At 39.3% G+C, this 23,738-nt stretch overlaps 1 protein-coding gene across 1 annotated transcript in view; it reads left to right on the top strand.

Annotated features, from left to right (window-relative positions):
• Pde3a (phosphodiesterase 3A) overlaps positions 1–22,804 on the top strand; it is a 289,440-nt gene extending 266,636 nt beyond the window's left edge. The window contains exons 15-16 of the mRNA XM_048432523.3: positions 1,039–1,297; positions 15,289–22,804. Of these exons, the coding sequence (XP_048288480.1) occupies positions 1,039–1,297; positions 15,289–15,530 (501 nt within the window). The 3' untranslated portion in view covers positions 15,531–22,804. The remainder of the gene's footprint in view (positions 1–1,038; positions 1,298–15,288) is intronic.
• The last annotated feature ends 934 nt before the right edge of the window (positions 22,805–23,738 follow it).

Raw genomic sequence — 23,738 nt, 5'->3', positions numbered from 1 at the left:
CTTCTCCACACATTGCTGTGGCATTTGAGCAGGGAAGTCCTCTCAAGTACTTACCACAGAGCTGATCCAAAATGAATGTTAGGTTTTTCTTGAGTGCCCTGAAGACCACAAGGATAAGTTAGCATGGTGGCACAAGTTTGAAATCCCAACATTGGGAGGTTGAGGCAGGATCTCCCGGGGTTGTATGTGAGGTCAGATCACAGAGGTGTGACAGTAACAAGTTTACCCCTATTAGTATTAAAGGTGTCCAACCAGGATGGGGCACTTTAGAATGAGTGGTGCTTAAATAGGGATTGGAATAAACTTTTAAGATTTATGTTTTTATTTAAGCATTCACATACAAAATAAAATATTTATGCTTTTAAAAATAGTGCATTTCCTTTTCGACTAATAGCATTATCAATCAATGGTAAAGTATTAAAATACAGAAAATATGAAAGAAAAGGAAAACCACATACCCTGGCTTGTAATTTTATTAATTTTTAAAGTTTTCTAGATAACCTCTTTTTATGACCTGTTTTATTCTCATAAATATTTGAGGCAGTTAAAAACAAAAATTTTAATAAATAAGAATATTAAAAACATAATCACAGAAGATACAAATTAAACAAAATCTGACCTAATATAGGAACTTAAATAGGGCAAGAAAATGGTTTATGCTTTCGGGAAATCAAGTCAAAAAGACAAACATAATAGGGGTGTGGCTCAAGTGGTGGCATGCTTGCCAGTGTGCAGAAAGCTTTCAGTTCAAACCCCAGCACCACTGAAATAGTAGTGCATATCAGTAATCTCACTAAATGTTCCCTTGAAAGTGAACCAAAAACTCAAGACTGCACAGTTAACAAATACCAGGAAGAAGGTCCTTCTGTGGGTATTTTAGCTTTCAGCACAGTGACTCAGAGCAGTGACATCAAAGGATTTTATGTGGCTATCTGGGTTATGGCATATCCACACGTTAGATATCAGGTGAATGTTGTCTTGTCTTATGTTAATAGTCCTCTGTCATTTACCTTTGTCATTGTGAATCCATACTTGTAGGGCGACGAAGAAGCCAGCCTTGGTTTGCCCATAAGTCCCTTTATGGACCGCTCTGCCCCGCAGCTGGCCAACCTTCAAGAATCCTTTATCTCACACATTGTGGGTCCTCTCTGCCACTCGTATGACTCTGCGGGTCTCATGCCAGGAAAATGGGTGGATGACAGTGATGATTCAGGAGACACTGATGACCCAGAAGAGGAGGAGGAAGAAGCTGAAACACCAAATGAGGAAGACACCTGTGAAAATAATACAGCTTCCAGTAAGCCATAAAACCCATTTATGATGAGATTTTCTAGGGGTGATTTCTGCTTTGGATTCAGAGGAATTTATGCTTCTTATAAATTACATACTTTAAGTGCAACTATTCCTTTGCTGGGTTGGGTACAAAATAGCTGCCTGTAGCATCATAGAGGCAACAGAAAGTGTGACAATCAGATATCATACAGAGATGTTCTCTCACAAAGAGATGAAATAGAGTTGATAACTAGCTTCAGAATTTCTGAATGATCTTGAATTTCAGCTACTGTATGGATCAATTGCAAGCTTTTTTTCATGGTTGAGTTGGGGATGGGAAGAGATAAGAGGATAAGAGATAAGAGATACGGTCTTTCATTTAACAATTGCTCACTGTACGTATATCTTCTGTACCTGGACATTAGTCCTAGTACTAACAGTAGACCCTTGGACAAAGAAAAAAAAGTAAATCCTTGTCATTTTTGATGTCTATTCTAGAAGAATCACGGATATTTGGCAACACAAACCAGTATGTTCATAATGTGCTAGGTACTGATGGATACAATAGATTAGTTTGGGAGTTCAGGATCACTCTTTGTTTGTTTTACTTTTTGAAGGGATATAAAATATTGTAGAAAACTTTAAAATGATGTATCAAGGAAGAAAGAAAGATTTTAATATGTCTTAAAAAAAACTGTAAAAAATGAAGGAATAGTCCATGGGAATCTATGTGGAAATGGATCTTAAGAAAAGGAATGGGCAGTGGCTCCACCGTCCTGCCCTGGGTGTTAGGAAGAGGTGGCGTAGGACGTCCTTCTGTTTTTGTGTTGCTTTCATTGATTTAATAAAGAAACTGCCTTGGCCTAGTTGATAGGGTGGAACTCAGGTAGGCAGGGAAGACAGAACAGAATGCTGGGAAGAAGGGAAGTGTGGCAGATGCCATGAATCTCCTGCCTGAGATGGACGTAGGTTAGACTCTTCCCATTAAGCCACAATCATGTGGTGAAACACAGATTTAATAGAAATAGGTTAATCAAGATGTGAGAGTTAGCCAATAAGAGGCTAGAGCTAATGGGCCACACAGTAATTTAATTAATACAATTTTTGTGTGGTTATTTTGGGGTTAAACTAGCCGGCCGAGATGAAAAGCAGGCCCTCTCTCCTCCCAACAAAGAGGAATCAGGGTAACTGAAGCAGAGGACAAGGGGAGGAAGCATAGAAGAGGCCATGGAAAGTCATGTGGTACAGGCAGGAGATAGGGCTCTGTGGGTCACAGTGGGAGCTTGGCCTTTTACACTAAAATGAGAAGTCACAGGTGTCTATGAGCAGAACAGTTAGGGAACTCAACTCACATTTTAGCTAAGTTGTTTTGGGAATGTTTGGGGATTTGGGTCAAGATAAGAGCATCATTTCAACTGTTGAACTAATCTGAACAACAGCCAATTATGACTTCTTTAGGGTAGTATCAGTGGTGTGACCATGAGCACCCATCTGTCACAAATACCCTGACAAGAAGCCACTTAAGGGAGAAATGTTTATTTGCTTCACAATTCCAGGTTACAGTCCATGGCTGAGGCGACGTCATAGTGGCAGGCACTTGAAACGATGACATCATCCACAGTCAAGAACAGATAGAAACCCATGGATCCCTTGCACTCTATGTTCATGCTCAACTCATGTCCCTCACTCTCCTACAGTTCAGGGCTAGCCCAGGGAACAGGGCCACCCACATTCAGAAGACCTGTGATGTCTTCTCACATCAGTTAACAGTCAAAACCATCCCTCATAGACATGCCCACCGGCCAACCTGAGCGACAGTTCTTTAGCCAAACTTTCTTTTCAGGTGGTCCAGAGTTATAGGAAGTTAACAATGGACATGTGTCAGTGCAACATCGCATCTGATAACTGGCATTGGGTTCATGACACAGGCAACCAGTAATCAAACTGACCCAGGTGACTATAAAACCATGACTCTGTCTCACCTTTAGATACACTCCTCTATATCTTACAACAAAACACAGAGACTAATACCACAATTAGTAAAACCCAGAACCCCTTGAATGGCACTACACAAGCAAGTTCCTGTGATTGTGTGAACACAGGTTGTTTTCTATCCATTTCAACTGATCAACAAAGCAAGGCTTTAGTATTTTCAAAGTCCTTGAATAAAGCATTGCCACCAGCAATGTCCTTTTTATTTTCTTATCTATTTTGGTAACTGTCAGGAAAATACAAGAGTTGGTTCATGTCCATCATGGAGTAAGGATACTGCTATGCTGGTTTGGTCCATTCTGATGTGTGTGTGTGTGTATATATATATATATATATATATATATATATATATATATATATATATATATATATATACATACACATATATACATATATACATATATATGTATGTATAGCTGTGGATAAAAATGATATAGTTGATACAGATGACATTGATATAGATAAAGGTAGCTATACCCTGATTTTCAGCAAACCCTGAAAGAATTAAGACTTACATGACAGAACTTTGGAACACTGTCTTTGGGCCAGATTTGTGCGTGTTCTCTCCTACCTGTTAGTCTTTCTCGTTCTTTGTCTTTTTTACTATCGTGTGTGTGTGTGTGTGTGTGTGTGTGTGTGTGTAGGCATGTATGTGAAAGTCAGGGGAAAACATTCAGTGTTATTCATCTGCATCTCTGCTTTCATATCTGCCTAAACCAGGTAGCTGTCTCTACATCACATCTACCTATAGAGCATTGAGAATACAGAATCTTTTATTTCTTTTTTTTTCTTTTTTAATTTGTTTTAATTAATTAATTTATTTATTAAAAGTTTCCACCTCTTCCCCTCCTCCCTTTTCCCTCCCCCTCCCTCTCTAGTCCTAAGAGCAGTCAGGGTTCCCTGCCCCGTGGGAAGTTCAAGGTCCTCCCCGCTCCATACAAATCTTATAAAGGTGAGCATCCAAACAAACCAGGCTCCCACGAAGTCAGTCCATGCAGTAGAATAAAAACCCAGTGCCATTGTCCTTGGCTTCTCAGTCAGCCTTCATTGCCAGCCACGTTCAGAGTGTCCATTTTGATCACATGCTCCATCACTCCCAGTCTAGATGGCCTTGGTGAGCTCCCATTAGATCAGTCCCACCATCTCAGTGGGTGGACACGCTCCTCATGGTCCTGACTTCCTTGCTCGCATTCTCCCTCCTTCTGCTCCTCATTGGGACCTAGGGAGCTAAGTCCAGTACTCCAATGTGGTTCTCTGTCTCTATCTCCATCCATCGCCAGATGAAGGTTCTATGGTGATATGCAAGATATTCATCACTATGGTTATGGGACAAGGCCAGTTCAGCACCCTCTCCTCTGCTGCCCAAGGAACAATCTGGGGATCTCTCCTTGGACCTGGGACCTCCTTTAGAGAGAAGTCCCTAGCAAACCCTAAAATGGCTCCCTTAATTAAGATATTTACTTCCCTGCTCCCATATCCATCCTTCCTCCATCCCACTCATCCCATTCCCCCAAGCTTTCCCGAATCCTCCCCTTCTCCCTTCTCTCTACCCATCTCCCCTTACATCCACCTCCCATCCCCCACCCCCGTGCACCCAAGTTTGCCTGGCAATCTTGTCTACTTCCAATATCGAGGAGGATAACTATATGATTTTCTTTAGGTTCACCTTCTTATTTAGCTTCTCTAGGATCACGAATTATAGGCTCAAAGACCTTTAATTATGGCTAGAATCCACTTATGAGTGAGTACATACCATATTCCTCTTTTTGGGTTTGGGATACCTCACTCAGTAATGCATTTTCTATTTTCATCCATTTGCATGCAAAATTCAAGATGTCATTGTTTTTTACCACTGAATAAAACTCTAATGTGTATATGTTCCACACCTTCTTTAACCATTCTTCTACTGAGGGGCACCTAGGTTGTTTCCAGGTTCTGGCTATTGCAAATAGTGCTGCTATGAACATAGTTGGATAAATGCTTTTGTAGTATGATAGGGCATCTCTTGGGTATATTCCCAAGAGTAGAATTGCTGGGTCCTGAGGGAGGTTGACTCCCAGTTTCCTGAGAAACCGCCACACTGATTTCCAAAGTGGCTGTACAAGTTTGCATTCCCACCAACAATGGATGAGTGTTCCTCTCACTCCACATCCTCTCCAGCATAGGTTGTCATTGGTGTTTTTGATTTTAGCTATTCTGACAGGTGTAAGATGGTATCTCAAAGTTGTTTTGATTTGCATTTCCCTAATTGCTAAGGAGGTTGAGCATGACCTAGGTACAACATCAGCTTTAAGTGGATGATAGGATCCAACCTCAAGTCCTCTCTCTTGTACAGCAAACACTTACCCACTGAGCCACCTCCACAGCCATTTGCTTTCTAATTGAGTGAGGAAAAGTGAAAAGTTGGTTTTTCTCTTAATATTTAATTGTTGATATATTTCTCTGATGCATATAAGAAATTATTGACTTTAGGATCAAAGATAGAATCTGAAACTTGATATTCAAGAGTTATTTATTCATCTTTTCGTTCTCTCTTTTGTTTTGTTTCCACTTGAAATCATCAGACAGCCTGATGGTTGGTCATGGAGAGACAGGTCCCTCAGTGTCATAAAAGACCTATGTCGGCTGAGCCTCTGAAAATGCTTCGGCCACAAGAGCTTCAGGGATTGACATTTAAGCTCATAAACATTATTGAGGTACATACCAAGCATGGAGAATTGCAGGAGTCATACCAGGACCATTATTTATCAGGTTCAGCTTGCCTATCTAAGCTTGAGTAGAGAATGATCTTTCCAAACACTGGGTTAGCATGCTGGCCTCCAGAGTGATATGCTTTTTCCTATGTCTTTCTGTTTCAGCCTAGTCTAGTGAAGCATCCATGAAAATTCTATGAGTTCAGTTACACATGACTTTCGGTGTTCAAGTTTCCCCCTTACACAGAAATTTAAAACATCCCTGCCACAGTTATCAGATACTGTAATTTAAGACATATGACTGTTTTATACACAGATTTGTGTTTAGGAATGTATGTTTAAGTGTGAGTGTAACATGTGTGTACATGAAGGTGCAGAGGGTTAATTTCATCTTTTTTTATTATTTGAGACAGGATTTCTCTGTGAACTTGAATTTACTTAGTTTGGCTAGGCTGGTAGCCAGTGAGCTTCAGGGATCCACCTGCCTCCACATCCCCCAGTTTGTGCTTACAGTGGGAGTGCAGATGCATACCAACATCCCAGCTTTTCACATGGATGTTGGAGATCAAGCCAGGGTCCTCATGCTTGTACAGCAAACACTTTATCCACTGGTCCATCTCTCCAGCTCCCTCAAATTATGGTTTTGAAGCATGTTTGCAATCCCCCAAATGACAAAGGTGGAGTGATGTTAGCAGATTTAAACACCAGCCATGGTTAGAGTTGTGACATTTAGTTAGACACCACCTCATATGAATGTAGAAGAAAATAAGATTGGCAGGCAACCGTAAGCAGCGTGACAAGGTATTATAACCATTGAAGGCACTCAGCCTACTTTGCTTTTGACTCCATTGCTCTTGAGTTCTTTGTAATTTTCATTTCAGAATTCATAGTGGCTGCGATGTTTGTTTTGATTTAGCCTGATCTTAGATTTCAGGGGGAAAAATATTAAATAGCCACTGGTGAGTTCTGCAGTTTGTAAAACTTGGAGGTCTCCCAGGAAAGAGAATAAAATGCTGCAGTGTGATGTTCTGAGCAGAGGGGGCTTTTAACCCACCTAATAATTAAATCTGAAAGGTTCCTGGGGCGAGCTAAGAGGTTTCTAATGAAGTACTAAGCTGTGCTTAGAATCCAAGCAATGAAAGGCTCTTTGTTCTCTTTTCAAAAGATTCCAGTGCTGAATAATTTGGCTCCCAACACAGGCAGGCTTCAGACCACCTGCAGATTCTAATCTACGCAAATTTATTTGGTACAAACTTTCTCCTACGTCACTTGGTTCAGCATAATTCCAGAGAGGCTTATTGCTAATGTTTAACAGCCACTTAAGGGAGCAGCTGCTCTCCTGGGGCCTGTCCCAAAACGGGAGAAAAGAGGGGAAATGGAGTTTTGGTTATCTTCTTCCCTGCCAATATGCATACTGTGAGCAGTAGAGAGTTTTCTCCCACTGTGATTCAAACCTGTCCTGTGTTTCAAAGTATTTGGGTAAGAAGTACACACAGGGACTGGAGAGATGGCTCAGTGGTTAGGACCCCTTGCTGTACTCGCAAAGTTGGATTTAGTTCCCCAACACCCACATGGCAAATCACAACTATTTGTAACTCCACTTTCCAGAAATGCATTGTCTTTATTTGCTTCTGCAGGTTCTGTCTGCATGTGGTGCACATACACTGACACAGACTCACATACATTCATATAAATAAAAATAAATCATTTCCAAAAGCAAATTCATGCTCCACTACAACCACCACAGCAGAATTAGAGCAGCCGGCTTTGAAAAGAAAATAATTAACTTTTAAAAACACATGCTCGTATATTGCATAACAAAGGTGTTAGGGTTTATGTGGCAGAGTGTGTTGGTGGATCCGAGTCAAGAATGCTGGAGAGATCACACCACACAACAGATACAATGTAAGAGATTAATTGGGGGTGGGGCATGAAAGGCCATCTCATAGTGAGGAAGAGAGAAAGAGAGAACAGAGACAGACAGACAGTGAGAGACCAAGAGAATGGTCTAGTGCCAAGGACCTTTTAAAGGGTACAGCAGTTGGTAATAACATGGCTGCTGCTGGCCCTGAGACCCCGAGGAAAGGCTGGGGGTGTACCTGGCTCCTAACATTCTTCCCTTTTGTTTATTATAAAAGGTGAAGAACTAGGAAGGGGTGAGGGTGAGGCAGGTGAAAAAAATAGTCACGGGTGATGGAGAGGCAGAAATGGTGTACCGTGATCTTTAGACTGCTTCCTATGCATGGGGGTGTTGATATCTTTGGGGACCCAAGGAAGATGGGATGGTGCCTTAGTCCTGGAAAGGCGGGCTGTTTCACTTGCTTTCCAGACTGTGCAGAGCCATCTCCGGGCTAGGGAAGTACAGGCAGCTTCTGTAACACTGGACCACCTGGGGCTAGCCACTTTGAAGCTGTCTAGGATGCAGATTTTGAGGAAACATCTGGACCAGGAAGAATGCTGGAACAAATATATATTAGGGGCAGAAGATAAAGTTAAGGAGTTCAGGGGGGAATGTTTTTATTAGATGTACATTTTATGTTTATGGTCATGGTACTTGGGGGAGGGGTGTCCCAAGGCTAGAGAAAGGGAGAGATATCCCACCCTCTAAAATAGATGGAATAGGCATTTGGGGAAACAGGCTGTTATCTGGAGTCATTTTGACTTATGAGAGGTGGATCCAAGTCAATTCCCCAAATATTACAAGAATTTTGTAAGTTTACAAAAAGATATGAGTTTTAGTATTGCCACTGTTTAGTTAGTATTACTACTGTTTGTAATCTGTACTAAAATTTACCTTGTAGAAAATGTGGTAGACTCATGCCTTTGATTAATAGTAGGAAGTTGGGAAACAATTTATGGTTAAAAGCATGAATATTCTCTCTTGTATCCAGGAGACTAAATGTAGATAAGTTAGATGAATGTCTGTAGAAGAATGAGAAGCACTTCTAAGTTTATACTAGAAAACAACAGGAAAGTTAGAATCTTGAGCTTGTGACTCTGATAAAAATAGTCAATACTTATCACAGCTAGATTAATAGATTACCATAACTGTGGATCTTCAAAATTCTGAACTTTCGACGTCTTACTCTAAGAATAGAATAGAGAGGAAGAGAAATCTGAAACATTTTTCATTGTCTTATACCTTAAATCACTTTCTTATCAAAACTCAAGCTTTCAAGTCTACAGATCTTTAGAACTTGCACTTATACACCCTAAATCACTTTCTTATCACAACTTAAGGTTTGATGTCTTCAGACCTTTACATTCCTTTTACACACCTTAAAACACCTTCTTAAACCCTAAAACATTTACTCATCTTCTCATAACTTAAGCTTTTATATCCTTTCACCTTAAATAAACTTTACACCATTCATCCCATCCATTCCTTCACTGAAACACTGGTGGTTGGTTACTAAGATCAGTCATTTAAAGTGCATTCCTTTAAATAAAGGAATCGTAGAAAGTTGCATTGAAAATCGGTTTTGTGAGTTTATCTCCTTTTAGAATATGACAGCAAGGTAAATTGTGTCTAGAGCTAGTAGGGGAGTGAGGCCTGCAGCCTGAGTTTTACAGTGGAAGAGAACGGAGAATGCACACAAAGCCTTGGTTGCCGCTGTTAAGATGACAGAGCTCTCTCACTAACCCAGTCATCAACGCCATCAGAGATCTGAGAAGAATAAATTTTACCTGAGTAAGTAGGAAGTATAGATCAACCAGCTTTCCAATGTATTAAGAATGACAAAATCATCCCAGCTATCTGGACAATTCCCCATAAATTTCTACATGGTCATTGCAGGCATACGTCCCAGGGCAGCATTAGACTTTGGCCACCAGACCCAGAAGAAGCAACAGACTTTCCTGTGTAGGAAGAATTTGGGATGGTGGGGGGGGGGGGCGTTGCTAGCCTTCTTTCTCTAGGTAAAGCAGGGCAATCAATTCCCCTACGCCTTGCTTGTCCACAGTTTGGACAGGATATTGACAACAGGTGAGATGGAGGGCAGTTTTTCACCCAGTGGCCAGCTTCAAGATATATTATCTTTCTTTTGAGACAGGGTTTCTCTGTAGCTTTGGAGCCTATCCTGGAGCTAACTCTTGTAGACCAGGCTGGCTTCAAACTCACAGAGATCTGCCTGCCTCTCTCTCCCGAGTACTGGGACTAAAGGTGTGCACCACCACCGCCCAGCAGCTTCACTATATTTAAAGCAAGCTCCAGGTAGGGGTTCTTCTGTGTCCATCATCTTCTATGGAGGAGATTAGCTCTGCTGCCAAGAGCTGGCATGCCTTTCTATACAAAAAACCTATTATTTGGTTAATCATTTTAAATGCCATAGTCAACAGATTCAGCTGTTTCTGAATAGTTTGAAGACCATCTATGTATTAAGTATAGCCAATTTAGTTATTTGCTTTAGGCCTAACTTTGAAAACATATAAGGAAGGGCTAACTAAATCTTATCCTAGCAATTAATCACATTACTATTTAGCATGACTACAAGTATAGTTCTGGACACATTAAAGAATCTGATTGTTTATGAGGTGACTATTAACTTGCATGTCTTAATTATCCTTAACAGTTTACAAGTAAGTAGCTTTTATAAGACTAGAAATTTACCTTCTATACCTGTTAGGTCTAGCCTTAAAAAATAACAGTTTTATCATTGAAATACTTTACTATTGAAATAAAATGTGTAATCATAGGCCCAGTCCATAGGGAGAGTAGTGACTTTGCTGAATCTTTTATAGCACATCATTATACAACATTGCAACTTTTTTTCTTTTTTTTTAAATTTATTTATTTATTTGTTTATAAAAATTTCCACTTCCTCCCCTCTTCCCCATACCCTCCCATTCCCCCCACTCCTTCTCCTCCCGCCCCACTCCCTCTCCTCCTCCCTCTCCAGTCCTAAGAGCAGTCAGGGTTTCCTGCCCTGTGAAACGTTCAAGTTCCTCCCCTCTCCCTTCAGGTCTAGGAAGGTGAGCATACAAACAGACTAGGATTCCAAAATATGGCTTAGTGTATCCAAATAATTAACGCTTAAAGTGGGCAAAGACAAAGAAGCTGGACTGTGAACCTGAGTAGACCTTAGGAATTTACAAATCTTATTTGTTAAGTATACCTTATTTATCAAACATTTGTTGTTATTTATCTAAATTTTCTAGCAACTTGGTGTTAAACAGTTAGCAAAGGCATAAGCAGTTAGACAGACATCTTTAATTAGCTTTTGTTAAGCTGAGTAGACTTTTCTAACCTTAGAATTTTATCATCATATGCAGTATATTCTAAACGAGAATTCAATCACATATATAGCATTTTGTAGCAAACATAACCTTAAATTTTTATTATTATAAAAAATTCATACCAATCCAAAGTATTTAAGAATTGTTGCATCCTTAGTCTAAAAGGAGATATAATGATAAATAGAGAGCTCATTAGGACTAAAAAGGTTTACAATAGTTGCTTTATGATATGAGATCATCTTAAGATGGTGAAGTCACATAATATGTACTCTTTTACCTTAGTAACGATGGGCGCAAGCCATGTGGTTGCTTACATCCTAATGGGATCATCAGCCAAGAAGGAGGAGAGCTACATGGTTGTTATTTAAAACATCTGTTTTCCTAGTAGGTCTCTGCTTTTTTATGAGTGTCAAATCCAAGTTACAAACACAAACATATATACACACATACATATAATATATATTGTATATATAATATTATATATAATGCATGATTTAGATATACCTTCCCCTATAAATTTTTAATTATACATCTTTTGTTATAAGTTTAAAGCCAAATTTTGTTACAGATCTTATAGATTTTAAACCATATCCCCAAAATTTTCAAACCCTGGGATAGAGTTTACAGCATAATCTTAGATTTATTTTGGGAAATCATAGCAATAAGAAACTTTTAGGAGTGGAAAGTAGAGAAGATGTAGAGCAGGGAAAGCTATAAGATATTTGTGGATCATTTGTCTGTGGAGTAGCAGTTGTTACAATTTGTGAGCGTTTGGAAATCAATTTTGTCAATTTTAGGCCATTGATCTGTGCTGAGACCAGACTGTTGTAATAAAATCTAAGTCCCAGAGGGAAAGAGATTTGCAAAGGCTAAAATTATGAAGGTGTGTTCCTATAAGCTTCAAGAGAGCCAGAACCAGAAATCTTTTCCTTAAAGATACTGCAACGTTTCTGCCACTAAAGCTGAGTCAGTAAACCTCTTAAAGCAGCCATGCCTCTGCTTGCCGCTGGCAAACAGATATTATCTAAAAATATGCCTCTACCAAGAAGCCGTGCTTAACTCTGTTCTTTTGTGTCTAGAGTTCTTTCCCAAACTCTCTCAATTTTTATGTGCCCCATGTTGGCACACCATTTGTAGATGGATGCTGCTTATTCATTTTCTGACTGCTCAGACCCACATAACCACACAGAAACTATATTAATTATTTAGCTTATTAGCTAAGTCTTCATAGTAGGAGGCTGCTTGGACATTTGTTCATTTCCTGGTTTCCCAGACTCCTGATATAACCAGAAGCTGTATTAATTAAATCACTGCTTGGTTCATTAGCTCTAGCTTCTTATTGGCTAACTCTTAATTTAACCCATTTCTAGTAATCTGTGTAACACCATGTGGCTGTGGTTTGCCAGGTAAAATTCTGGCATCTGTCTCCAATGGGGCTACATGGCTTCTCCTGACTCCACCTTCTTTCTCCCAGCATTCAGGTTAGTTTTTCCCACCTAGTTCTGCTCTACCCTATCACAGGTCCAAAACAGCTTCTTTATTAACCAGTGGTATTTCCAGCATACAGAGGGGAGTCCCACATCAAGGCTTCCTATTAGCTAACATCTTCGATTAACCCATTTCTATTAATCTGTGTATTACCATGAGTCTGTGGCCTACCAGTAAGGTTTAGGGCATGCGTCTCCTTTGGCACGTACATGGCATCTCTCTGACTCCACCTATTCCCCCTCCCCACTTCCAGCCTGGCTTTACTCTGTTAAGTAATTGGCCCAAACAGTTTTATTTGTCAACCAATAAAGGCAACACGTATACTAAAGGACATATCACATCACCTCATACAAGAGATTTGGCGGGGGGGGGGGAGCAAGTGAAAGGTCATCTTGGAGTGGGGACAAGAGAGAGAGAGAGAGAGAGAGAGAGAGAGAGAGAGAGAGAGAGAGAGAGAGACAGTGATTCAGAGATATAGAAAGAGGAATAAAGAACTTGAGAGACCAAGAGAGGACGAAGAGAGGTGGCAGGGACCTTTTTAAAGGTCCAATGGCTGGTGATAATGTGGCTTCTGGTGCTGAGGCAGGCTGAATTCTAACAAGAAGACTTTGAAGAGGTGCAGTAGGAAAGTGGAGGTCAAGAAATGCTAATCTCTGCTAGATTTCTCCTTTTTATGCAAACCCCAACCCACAGCATGGTACCCCTCACTTTTAGGAGGGTCTTTCCACATCAACCTAATCTGGAAACTCCCACACTGACATGACTGACATGCCCAGATGTTTTCCCTTTTTTGGGGGGGCGGTGATTCTAGGTCTTGACAAGTTAGGAATATTAGTCATCAAATGTCAGTGGCATTTTTTAAAAGAAGTGTCTTATTAGACTCATGGGGGTCAGAGCCCATGCTTTTGGCAGCCATAAGAGGCGGTGATTCTAGGTCTTGACAAGTTAGGAATATTAGTCATCAAATGTCAGTGGCATTTTTTAAAAGAAGTGTCTTATTAGACTCATGGGGGTCAGAGCCCATGCTTTGGCAGCCATAAGAGGTGATCTTAAATAAATAAATTAAAAATCCAAATTAGGGCTGTGATGGCCTAGCATAGAAAAGCTTTCTACACAAGGCTGATCCCGTGACCAATATAGAAAAAAAAAAGCCAGATGTGGTTATAACTGGCTTTCTCTCTTGCCCGCCAGTTCCCAAATAACCACTCTGAGGCAGGGTCTTCAGATGGGAGAAGGGGAGCGTTCCCTGTCTAAATTGTAGTCAAGCTAAGACCAACAGTATCTTGGTTACTATCAAACACTCTGACTAAAACAACTCGGGAGAAGTAGTTTATTTTTTTCTCTCAATTCCAGGTGATAGTTCTTCACTGTGGGAATGACACCATGCCAGTCTGTGGAGTGCTGGTCTCATAACATCCACAGTGAAGGCTCAGAGAGCAATGCCTCGGTGCTTATGTGCTAGCACTCAGCTCACTTTCTCTTCTCAGAGGTATTCCAAGGTCACTACCTAGGGAATGATACCACCCATAACAGGTGCAGCTTCCCAACACCACCCCACTTCTGCAGATATGCCCAAGGGCCCATCTCCCAGGTGATTCAAATTTCTCAAGATGACAATTAACACTATCACCCATAATAAAGCCATCTCTATCACAAGTGTATCTCTCTACTAAAGCAGCATCCTTACTCAGGTTCTTTCTCCTAAGTGTACTTACACAGAGCACAAGTGCCATGAAAGAAAACTGAGCCAAGTCAATCTTTGTTCAAAGTGCACATAAGAAGGAAAAACTCTCACCAATTGGTCCATATCAGATTGATCAATGAACAGATGACATCTAGGGTAAAAAAAGAACTCAAATTATTTTTCATAATTCTGTGCCTATGTTACTTTCTCCCAGAATTTATTTAATTTAATATTTGTCTGTTTCTATGTGGTTCAAAAATACTTCAAAATAATTTAACTGATCTTTCCCACACACATTTCTTACAATTAGATCTCACTGCTCTGTGGTGCAGGAAATTTCCACTGCCCCTTATAACAAAGCCAGCTAAAGACTTCCTAGCCCATCCACAAAGACGTTTGTAGATGGATCTCAAGAGATCTCACACACCTGGCATATCCCGTGACCATTGGCAGGCTCCAGGTTCAGGGAGAGGTGCTCTCTCAAAGACCAAGGTAGACAGTGATAGAGATAAGGCTTGTGTTTTGGGTTTCCATGATGCGGCAGTTATCATTCTGTACTCTGAAAGTTATGATGTCAACTTCCGACCTTCATACCTGCATATCCATGCACACAGGTGCACTTGCACTACACATACATCTCCAAATAGTTTGGGCAGAATATACAAGCAGAACCTGATGTGGGCATTGTTGACTATGAAATATTATGTACATTTATCTCAGGAATAGTTTATTGTCATATTTCTTCTCTTTCCTGTTCTAGAAAACTGCATTGTTAGCACATGCGAAGCAAGTGAAGTAGGAGGGTAGATAAACAGAAAGACAGACAGATGTCTCTTTAATATTTACTTCTGGAGTAGAGGTGAAAAGCATAATCTTCATATATGTAGCTTTAAAATAGTTCAATCTGATGTTTATGTTTTGCAGGAAAGAAAACTTGCAAAAGGAGGAAAATCTACTGCCAAATAACTCAGCACCTCCTGCAGAACCACATGATGTGGAAGAAAGTGATTGAAGAGGAACAGGGCTTAGCAGGCCTAGAGAACAAGTCCCTGGACTCAGCCCCTTTGCAACATCCCTCAGAGCAGATCCAGGCTATCAAGGAGGAAGAGGAAGAGAAGGGGAAGCCAAGAATTGAGGAGACCCCAGCTCAACAGCCAGATCTGTGACCATGGGTAGAGCGAGCCATGTTTGCATACAAAATTACTTGTCCCGGACACTTTCCAAGCCAGCACAACACTTAGACACAACACTGTAGAATACCAGAAGGCGGGCAAATGGCTACAGCATTTGGGGAATCCTTCGCGTTTTGTGTGTTTCCTTTTACAGTAAGGGACGGCGCTGAAGGCTAGCTTTCACTCTGCGACACCAGCGACTAAGGATCGTTTTATAAAAGAGAAATATATGTGTGTGTATAGACTCCCACATAGGCTCATGTAAGACTTATAGTCACGTGTAACACATGCACACTGATAACCAGGATGCCTGATTCCACAAGGTAGCAACAGTCATATTAAGATATATAGAGGTCACTGTGACATGGACATCTTAAAGGATGAAAACCCAAGAGGAAATGTGCAGCTTAGCAAGGAAACAAACGTAGGCTCAAGACTGACCAGCTTTTCTTCTCCCTACTGAGGGAATGGATGTCTTGTTGGGATTCTAATGCATCCTGCCAACTGTGTGTGTAAGTGTGTGTGTGTGTGTGTGTGTGTGTGTGTGTGTGTGCGCGCGCGTGTGTGAGAGAGAGAGAGAGAAAGAGAGAGAGAGAGAAAGAGAGAGAGAGATGTGTTTATGTGTGTGTGTGTGTGTGTGTGTGTGTGTAAAGGGAGATGCTTGTGTTTTTAGTTGTTCATAGACTAGCTGCAGCAGGTGTTGAAATACATGTGAATATACAGAAGGAAGTTCTTTCTGGAGTGTCTTTGATTGGCAGCCTTCCTCCATTTAGCTTTTCTGAAGGTTCTTTTGCAGAGGGAGGGCTGGCTTGTGTGGGCCACATGAGAGGTACTACTACTACTTGCCACGTGGAGGTGCCCTAGCACCAGCCTCACACTCAAAAAACAGAGGCTTTCTGGTCTACTTGCCTAATGAATGTATAAGGGTGTGTGTCACTCACCTATGATCAAATCACCATGGAAGGAAATAGCGTTCTTTACTGATGGACACCCAAGAGGAGCTGGAGTCAGTTTTAAAAGGGTACTGGGAAAGACCCCGGATGCTACCATTAGAAATGATAGCCTGTGTCTTCTCAATTTGCTGCAAGACGTGTTATAGTAAAAAAGGCAGTCAACAAACTCTTTTATAACAAGAGATGAAGGTGAAATGCCAATTAAGGGCTTGGCAAAGCTGACCCTTGGCAACTGTTGCAGGTTGTTTGCTCTGACATCCCTTGTTGTGGTCTTCCATACTCCATGTGATGGCATGGCATGGCTTTGCAGTCTGGTCCGTGGTCATGCTCCTTTTGGAAAGGAAGATTATGGCGTGTTGATTATTGTTCATGGCCAGACCATTGAAAATTGTTTGGGTTGTTTTGTTTTCTACACTTGTTTATGCTGTGAGCCAAACCTCTATTTAAAAAGTTGATACTCACTTTCAATATTTTATTGGATATTATTACGTATGTCATGACTAGTTACCGTGATGTAAATATAAAGTTTTTGTTTGTTTGTTTCTGTAGATAGTAAACTTTTTTTTAAGAAAAAAGAGGGGGAAAAGGGAAACATTTTGTAGTTATATTTTAATCACCATTTTATACATTGTAGCTGTCTCCAAACCTAGTAGTTAGGTGATGGTTCACTGTGGCGTCTGAGGGCCACCTGCCATCGCTACTCTAGTTTGAGTCATGATCTGATACAGTTGTTTTGCTGTTAAAATTGCGGCATTGCAAAGACAACAGCTTTTGCTGACTGACTTAATTTGATGTCTTTCCCTCCCTGATGAAAGCCTTTCTTAACCAACTTGTTAACATTTCTCTCTGGACTCTATTGTTTGTAGCTCCTGGTTCAGTTCTGTGTTCACAGAATTCTAGTCAACCTACCCTCAAGGCTTGTGTATTGATTTCTGCCCTTTTACATCCTTGATTGTTTACAGTAAAAACCTCTTTGTCTCCCATATATGGGTAGTGTACCCGTCCGTTCAAAATTATAATTTTATGGTAATTCTTAGCATTTTTTCAAGAGAGACAAAGATGAAATCAAATATATCAAGGCATATTTTTATTTAATATATTAATGCAAAGAGGGTTGAAAAGATTAAGGCTTCATCCACACAATTAGAATATGTTTCGTTATATTTCTGAGTTAACAGCAGGTCTTCAGCATTTAGCAAGTCCTGAATCATTTCTTCTTTCTTCATGGTGTCTGTGCATCTCTGTTTATAAATCTATTGTGAAACAAGAACCCTTCTTTGGTAAAGGTACCCTTCTGCTGCAACAGAAATGATAGACAAAGCTCTTCGCTGCGTGCCCTTTACATCTGCCTATGCTCATTCCCATCTCCAAATGGATACATGTCTGTATCGCACACGTAAATAGTCAAACAAGCTATGTATGGAGTAAGTGGATCGGCAAATTTGTTGGGAGTGTTTATAATGGCAGTTTGAATAAAGCCACAGAATCAGAGTAGGAGCCCGGCTGGTTACATGGTGGGAGGGAGGTCTCAGAAAACTGCCTAATTTGGCTTGTTTTAAGGTACATGAAATAACAGGATATTGACCAAAGCAATTTCAATCTATTTGTTCCAGAATTGTACTCATTCCTCCAAACAGGTTTAAGTTTTTCCTTAGCAAACAAACAAGTGTCATTCTTCTCAGACCAAAAGGCAACAAACTGAAAAGGGTGGAGCCCCACCAAGTGTGTGACCTAGAGATCCACCCTGATAAATCTCAAAGGCTATTAAACAACATCAAAAGTGTTTCCCATGAATGATGTTGTCCAGCTTCTTGTTGACAGCAATATTACTGTGTTCACCTCCAACTTCAGAGTTAACTTCCTGTGGTGCCAATGTGTTTGATGCAATTTACTACAGTTTTCTATGAGCCTATATAGGTGCCAATGATAAACTCAGGTCTCCCAGCGAGAGGGTTTCTACCCACTTAGGGAAAGGATAGTTCCATAGACAGCTATAACGCACCGGTGGTGGGAGAAATTGGAACTAGTTGCTCTCTGTGGAGGAAGCATAAGCATATTCTGCATGTTATCCATGTTATTTTCAGCATACTAATTGAATGTCTTTATGGTGATTGATGCCAGCTAACCTTTTGAATACTATTTCCTTAGTAGAAATAACTGAAGAAAAAAAAATGTTCTCATTTATGTAAGACCTGGTTTTGTTCTCAGTAGGAGATGAACTCAGTCCTGAATGTTCTCTAGTTGTCATTATCTGGCATTGAGGGAATTGTCTCTTGTTGGAGAAAGCATCAGCTTTCTACCAACATCGTGCCCTGTTCTGTCCTGCTTGGGTTTGAGTCCAGAACAAACATTAGCCATTGCAGCCCCAGTAACCCAAGGAGAAGAACTGAATACCTTGCCGACTGTTTAGTAGATGTCTATATTTGCAGTTTCCCTGTGCCCTCTGCCTTTCTTTCCCAGAGAACTTTCTTGAAGGTAAAAGTTGTGCAAAAGGCACAAGACTCAGGCCTATTATTTGTTTAACTGATGGAAAAGTATAAATTATTTTCTAAATAATAAAAATATGAAAATTATCATTGTAAATAAAGTCTAAAACTTGAAATGACTTCTTCATAAAAGTGAAGTATTTGTGTGGTGAACAACTCCTGAACAATGGGAAATGAATAATCCAGAAGTCCTGTCTATTCTGCTTTGGGACCTGCTCTTGGTGCTTCCATGAAGCAGGGGCCTCCACTATCCTCTCTTAGGGTAGCCATTAGAAGCACTGGGAAAACCATAAGGAAGTGCTTGTTAGCCTTCCCTCCTTCCTAATCCTGATCCACATTAGATATTTCTCTTGATTTTTGTGCCATTAGCAATTAAGCTGCCTTTTCAACTGGCTGACTACTACAGTCACAGAAATCAGTGACTTTGCACAGACTAAGTCAAAATTCTTTTTGACTTTGAGGTCCTAATCTACAGAATGGGGCAACAACAAAAATTTGTATGTCCATAGTTTGGCCCCAGATAACTAAAAGCCTCGATAACCTTGTGCTTTGAAATGGAAGTCATTTTCTGCCATCACCATACCCCCTGAGCAATGAAATACTGCATGATCTCACACGAGGGAGCCATGATTAGAGAGCACATTAATAAACACTATACAGCATGGATATCACTAATCCATGTTCTTACTTTATACGCTGCATGTCCTGAAATGGTGTTACTTTTACATTACATAATACTTTTTTCTTTACCTAAGAGTTAGTCTTGATAGTTACTTTAGTAAATTACCCTAACAGCTGGTTAGATGCAATGACTAATATATTTGACTTTCTGTGTGTGAATATTTTAAACATGTCTGCAGATGCAGAAGTGAAGTAGGTGGGACTCAAACTGCTGCTTCAAAGGGTAACTTTGATCCTTGAGTTTTTTAATGTCAAAAAGTCTACCAGTATATAGACTGTGTACTTTTGGGTTGGACTAAAGGCTCCACATTTCTTAGCATCATGTGTTGGCATCTTAGGTGTATACCCCGCAAAGTGGCGTGACACACAGGGGAAAGACAGCCTCCTCTTATAGATAAATGTTCAGTATGGCCATGTTCACCCTAGACTCCTTGCTCTGTATTAAGAAGTGACTCTTTCAACATTAAAAGTAGCAAAAACTAGTGTTAAATCTTTGTGTGTCAATACTGACAGAGTACTTACATTGGCTTATTTTCTTGAACATTCACATTATAATTTTTTTAATTGGATTAAAATTCAAGCCATAAATGACTGCCTCTTGGTACAAAAATGCCCACAGTTTGATATAACCAAGACTAATATCATGCAAGAGAAATCTTACAGCATTTAACATTTTCCTAATGCTCTCAAGGGGAAAACGCTTTGCAAAAGGATTAATAGGTACGTAAATTCAATAAAGTTCTTTAAGTGTCCCCATGGCAGCTCATACAGTCTGTAACTTCAGTTACAGGGGATATGACTCCCTCTTCTGGCGTCCTTGGGAATTGCCTATAAATGGTGCACAGACATACATGTAAGTAAAACATTCATTTTCATAAATAAATTTGTGGAAAATTACCAAAGAATTTAAGTGCCCAAGTTACAATCAAATTTCCTCTGCATTATTCCAATGCACAAATATATGAACCAGTAGTTTATCACTGTACATTAAAAATGATAAATGATCTATTACCACAGATAAATCTTAATTGCTCAGTTTTAATATAGTTAAAACTCAAATTCTTCAGCACTAAGAAAATTAAACATTAATCTTGGCTTTCACAGATGAAGGGCTGACCCTGTGTTACTGCCCCACTGGGTAGAATATGAAATTGTTTTTTTAGAAAGGTAACAGAAGAGCATCTGAAATGCTTTGCTACTTTAAATTTTCCAGTTTTATCGGATGTACTTCTGACAAGTGAAGCAAATTATTGCAGGAAATTCACTTGTCTAAGCAACAGGAAAAAAAAACAGTCTGTTCAAAGGACACCACACAGAGAGTAGTTTCTCACCAATGTTACTTCTCTGGACCAATATTAACAAAGAGTGTGTAATCAGAAATTCTCTTCTTTGGAACAAAGGAAGAAATGTTTTTAATATTGTGGTCCTAGTCACCTCCACCCCATTTCCATAATGAAACCTGAGGTACAAAGTAGTTAACAGAAAACTTGAGGACCACATAAAACCTTCACTACATAGCCAGACCCTTGTCTAACTTACTCCCAAGCCAATTTGGTTACTCGCCCTGGAGAGAAATGACCTTATGCATCCATGATTCCTTTCAGACTTCATTACAGATCACAAGCACTTCTACTCATTGCTGAGTGGGAAACACTAGTGATCAGAGCTTCTGCTGCAGAGAAGGAACTTTGCTCCTAATAATTACATTCCCTTTACATAACAAAATATTCAGATGTTAACGTGAAATTAATAATAACTGTTTAAATTGTTCTCTTTGTGTGTGTGTGTGTGTGTGTGTGTGTGTGTGTATGTATGTGTGTATTACTCGTGTATAAGGGTTCTGTCACTTTCTTTTAAATTTTCCAATTGGTTATTTTTCTAACTCAGAAAATCTCCATTATATCCGACATTTCATTTTAGCTATTTATAAACATATTCTAAAATTATACTGTTGCTGCCCTTAAAAAATAGCCCTAACGTATCTATATATTACATGTTAATGGAGGGGTTCAATAACTTTTGATATGTATTTATTCACCAGTCACTAATTTTGAGTACTCTGTTAAATATTTGCATGAGATTTTTTTAAAATCACATTTGCTTGGGTTTTTGCATTTACGAGTGTCAGTTGACTGCACATATTCTCACAGTAGGACAGAGAGCATGTTTTTTTCTTTTTGTTTTGTTTTGCACCAGTAAGGCTGATCTGTTAGCTAAAAAGTGCTGGAAATATCTTTGAATACAAACATCCCCTTGAACTCCTCCTGGAGGTTTTTATCCTACTAATCACATCATGAAAATTGGTGCTTTTACACAGATTACGAGCTCTCAATTCAAAATCATGAGGAAAAAAAAGATTCTCGTTACCCTTCTGTATTGATGGCAGAAACTTTAATTTAGGTCCAGTGGGTTTGATTTCGGTAGACATGGTCAGTTTGCAGTTTTTGTCCTTGTGAAAAATGTGTTCTGGTTCCTGATTGAGTGATTGATTGGATCCATTATTGCTTCTTTGTGAACAGAGAAAGAAAAAAGGCATTGAGCGGTTTTCTATAGCAGATTCTAAATATTCGACCCTATGTAATAATGTTTATAGGATGAATTTAGTTTTGTCTTTCTGAAACACCCATTATTTTCAAATAACTTAAGTGATAGTGGTGGGACATCATTTGTAAATGACGATTTTTGACAATGTTTTCCTTACCACACTCAGCCTGAATAAGTTCATTAATTAGTATCTTTGCCAAGTTTATTCATTTTTAGAAACACACAAAACTTGGAACTTAAATGATTGTTTGACAATTGAAATCAATTTGATCTTGCCTCCTGTATTTTGCACTTAATATATGTAGCAATACTTAGTATCATTCCACCACAAGTATTTGTTAAGTGACATAGTTAATGGCTGATAAAAGTTTTGTAAAAAGTAGGATCTGTACAGAAAGAAAATTAGATAAATTATATTTATTTTATTTTTTTTTTAGCTTAGAGACTATATTGATACTCCCTTTTGCCAGAATTACTGGAAGTGCCTCTTGGTTTTATATATTTGCATACATATTCAAAATTATTAAAATTGTGTCATAGATAATCAGTATGTATGCTCAAATGTGAAGATGATGTATAATATAAAAGTGATTCTGTGGTCTCATTCTTGATGTAGTTATTTGTGCATCCTGAGTTCTCCAGTCTTCTCATATGCAATTACAAGAGATTAACACACAGTTCTCTTTATTAAGGTGTGCACTGATTATCTTAGAAGTTCTCCAGGTTCTTGCTGGGTGTTGAATTCTCATGGCAACATCTTCTTCCCTATTGATAATGAATTCTTAGTCATTATTATCACCTTACTTTTTTAACACAAAGCTGTATTCTTTACTTAATAAAGTAGTGTCAAACAAAAATACTCAACTTCAAGCATTCAGATTCAGAATATTATGCAATCAAATGTTTCTGCTTATACTATAAATAATCCCACAGTTCTCTGAAGAATGAATACACAAAATGGAGCATTATAGTTATACATATGCAAAATTTAGGATTTGCCCCAGAGTTCTATCTTAGTATACTTGTGAGGCTTTCCACTGAGTTTTATAGTTATATTGTTGAGCTCCAGACCCAGACTTCATATTGGCTTTACCTGGCCTAGATCCAGATATTCAGCACTTGTACTGGAGCTAACCTGGGACAGACCAGAATCTCCTATCATACCTACAACCAAAAAGGATCCACATGCTCACATCACATTACAAAAACAAGCAGTGGCTCAGACAGAATGTCTCCCATCAAACCCACTAGTCCTACAGAGATGCTGTAAAATAAGACTTGCCTACATAACCCTCAGGACATAGAATTTAAAAAAAGAATCAAAAATATTATTAAAGAAGTCAATGAGCTTTAAAAAGATAGCAACCCCCTACCTTACTCAACTTGAATAAATGCCTGAATGATGTCCAAGAAAATACAAATATGCATATCAAAACTGAATAAAATAAAACCCAGAAATTTGAAATCTGAACTTAGTAAAGAGAGAACTATTAAGGAGAAATTAAACTGAAATGAAGATAGATTTGAAAAATGCAACA

This window comes from Myodes glareolus, chromosome 3 (genome assembly GCF_982192425.1).
Source record: "Myodes glareolus chromosome 3, mMyoGla1.1, whole genome shotgun sequence".
Taxonomy (NCBI): Eukaryota; Metazoa; Chordata; class Mammalia; order Rodentia; family Cricetidae; genus Myodes; species Myodes glareolus.
Note: the sequence above shows the minus strand (reverse complement) of the source record. Positions and strands in the feature narration are given on the sequence as shown.